The 3,153-nt window shown below is 57.8% G+C and overlaps 1 protein-coding gene across 1 annotated transcript; it reads left to right on the plus strand.

Annotated features, from left to right (window-relative positions):
• Positions 1-498: 498 nt before the first annotated feature.
• ISG15 (ISG15 ubiquitin-like modifier) lies at positions 499-1,936 on the plus strand. The gene is made up of 2 exons (XM_008569684.1): positions 499-955; positions 1,378-1,936. Exons 1-2 carry the CDS (start codon positions 953-955, stop codon positions 1,870-1,872), a joined length of 498 nt encoding a protein of 165 aa, XP_008567906.1. The 5' UTR covers positions 499-952; the 3' UTR covers positions 1,873-1,936.
• Positions 1,937-3,153: the final 1,217 nt, after the last annotated feature.

Raw genomic sequence — 3,153 nt, forward strand, 5'->3', positions numbered from 1 at the left:
CTATCCAGTGCGCCACCGGGCCGGCCCCTCCCTTTGGTTTTTATTTGCATTTTTCCCTAATGACTGATGATGCTGTGCATCTTTTCACACAGCTGTTGGCCGTTTGTACATCTTCTTTGGAGCAACGTCTATACAAGTCTTTTGCTCATTTTTATTTTATTTATTTTTTATTTCTTTGACGGCCGACTGGTGTGGAATCAGAACCCTTGACCTTGGTGTTATAACACCACGCTCTTATTCCTGAGCTAACCAGCCAGCCCCCTTTGCCCATTTTAAAATTGAGTTTGTGTCTTTGTTGTTGAGCTGCAAGAGCTCTCTCTATATTCTGGATATTAGATCCTCCTTATCAAATACAGGATTTTCAAATATTTTCTCTTAACCATAAGGGTTGTCTTTTCATTTCCTGGTCATTTTCATTTCATTTTTGTAGAAAATAAACAAACATTTCTTTCCCTGAAAAACAAATATTGTCCTAAACCAGTGGTGGCTGTCTCTGGGTGGTTTGGATTGTCACTATTCTGTTTTTCCTGAATTAACCTTGGTGATGTTTTGCGAGTTCACCTTTTTTGCGAACTGGTAAATGGAAAGTGAAAGTTTTCGACTTCTGTTTCTAGGGGACTGTTGTGCATCTCGTGAAGGACCTGAGTGCCGGATGCTGAGTGTTAGTGGGGGGTCGTGCCAGCCCCCCCGAGGCCGGGCACACCCCTCTCACCGTCCCCGCTGCCGCTGCTGCTGCTTCTCCCTCTCCCTCCAGGGCACGTCATGCCTGGGAAAAGGAAACTGAAACTGAAGCCCAATTCGGCTGCGGGAGCGCCTCTCGCCGACACGCCCCCTGACGTGCCCTGCTCAGGCTCTTAAAAGGGCTGAGCCCGCCTGGGCATCAGGAACACCTGGAAGCTGAGGCTGCAACTTCATCCGTGCCTGCAAGGACCCGGTGCCCGAACCCACGGCCATGGTAAGGCGGACTTGACAGGAGGGCCCGGCTGGGCTCTGCTCCAGTTAGCTGTCCTCCCCTTGGCCCTGGAGGGGTCCCCTGCTGTGCCGGAGGACAGCAGGGCTGCTCAGAGCTTGCCCGGTTTCCCGGGTTTGAGGGGAGGGGCTCCCGAAGTCAGGTCTGGGTCTTGGAAGGCAGGTCTGCCCAGTGGCCGACCCTGAGATCCGTGGGGGAGGGCACAGAGGGGCATCTTAGTAGGTGAAGGCTGTGGGAGGCTGGCCTTTCTTCTAGAAATCACCCCCCCATGCCTCCCATGCCTCCGTGCCATGGGTCCTGATGGGTGGAGAGGACAGACAGTAGGAGCTTGCCCTGTGACCAGCGACTTGAGTGCAGTAGCCCCCAGGACTAGTGCCCGGGTCTCTGAGCCTGTGTGATGCCTGCAGGGATGGGACCTGAAGGTGAAGATGATGGGGGGCGACGAGCTCCAGGTGCCCCTGAGCAGCTCCATGCTGGCATCAGAACTGAAGCAGAAGATCACCCAGAAGTTCGGGGTGCCTGCCTTCCAGCAGCACCTGGCCGTCCACCCGAGTGGTGCGGAGCTGCAGGACGGCGTCCCCCTCGTCAGTCAGGGCCTGGGCCCCGGCAGTGTGGTCTTGCTGATGGTGAAGAAGTGCGATGACCCCCTGAGCATCCTGGTGAGGAATGACAAGGGTCGCAGCAATGCCTACAAGGTGCAGCTGACGCAGCCCGTGGCCCAGCTCAAGGAGATGGTGAGCCAGCAGGAGGGCACACCGGTCGACCAGTTCTGGCTGAGCTTCGAGGGGAAGCCCATGGACGAACTGCAGCTGCTGGGGGAGTATGGCCTTGTGCCCCACTGCATGGTGATAATGAATTTGCGCCTGCGAGGGGGCAGTGCAGGGCCTGGAGGGCCACACTGAGGGCCTCCACCAGTGTCTGACCAGGATCGAGTGCTGGAAATAAACTTTGTGCAAAGGAAAGTAACTGCTGCATGTCTGCCGCCCTTATCCCGCACCCCATCTGTCTGCTCCCCTCTCTGCACCCCTGCCGATGGGGTGGGGAGTTCGGCGAGAGCACTTCGGGTCCACCCGTGGTGACCAGGCCTGGGCGTCCAAGTTAGCGAACAAGGGTTTCACAGTTAGAGCCCAATAGGATCGAAATAGTGACACTCCTCGTGCCCCCTTGAAATTGAAGTAAGACAATTTGGGAAATTAACTTCTAGAGAAAGGAAAAGGGACACATTGACTGGAGCCATCCTGGCTAGGATGAGCCGTGGGAAGTCCCTGCCCAGCTGGCCCCCACCCCCGACATCTGGGTCAGCAAACAGCATAGGGAGGGATAGGCCTGGTCTGGTCCCAAAGGCCACAGGGCAAGGCCCCTGAAGGGACCAGCCTCTTCCCAGAACCCCCGGAAGCCAAGGGGTGAGTCCTTGGGGCTTGCCTGGGTGGGTTGTGAGGGCTACCCTGTCCTGCCTGCACTGGTCTAATGAGGGGTGGGGACAGGGCCTGACCACTCACGTCACCATTGGGGTGAGCTGACAAATAGAACCTGGTGGCCAATAAATACACCCCTCTTCAGGACTCCACTTAACGGAGAGGCCATAGCCAGCAGGCAAGAGGGGTACCTGGAATTGGGGACTCACAACACTGTCCCCAAGAAGAGCTTGTCCCAGATGGGAGGCACCTAATTTGGTAGAGGCTATAGCTTCATCGGATGCTTCCCTCTCTGTGTTTCACTCTTATACCAATTTACCAAACGAGTGTCTCCGGAGCCAGGCTGAGTCAGCCTCGGAGGGACGCAGGCAAGCCGAAGGGTGTGGGGACAGAGGATATGCACCTCTCCGCTCCAGGGACAGTGAACCAGGGGGACGCACAGACCTCAGTTTTCAGACCCCTCCGGAGGACTTGCCTGGAGGCCCAGAAGCCCCTTTCTGGTCTGTGGGGGGGTCCATGCCCCGGGCAGGGCCCCAGGTCTGGCTGTGCTCGTGACCACCGGCTCTCCCGGCTCCAGCCTTGCTTCCCGGGCCCCGCGCACACCCCTCGTCATGCCACCACGGACCCAGTGCGACCCCCCTTTCCCGAACCCCCCCCCCCCCCCGTGGCCTTCTCCGCAGGCGCTGCTTCCCCAGAGACCTGTGGCTGGCTTAGGGGGGGGGGCGCACCGCAGACCCGGTCCTGGGAGGACAGAGGGTCTCCTGTCCG

This window comes from Galeopterus variegatus, unplaced genomic scaffold, assembly GCF_000696425.1.
Source record: "Galeopterus variegatus unplaced genomic scaffold, G_variegatus-3.0.2 Scaffold524, whole genome shotgun sequence".
NCBI lineage: Eukaryota > Metazoa > Chordata > Mammalia > Dermoptera > Cynocephalidae > Galeopterus > Galeopterus variegatus.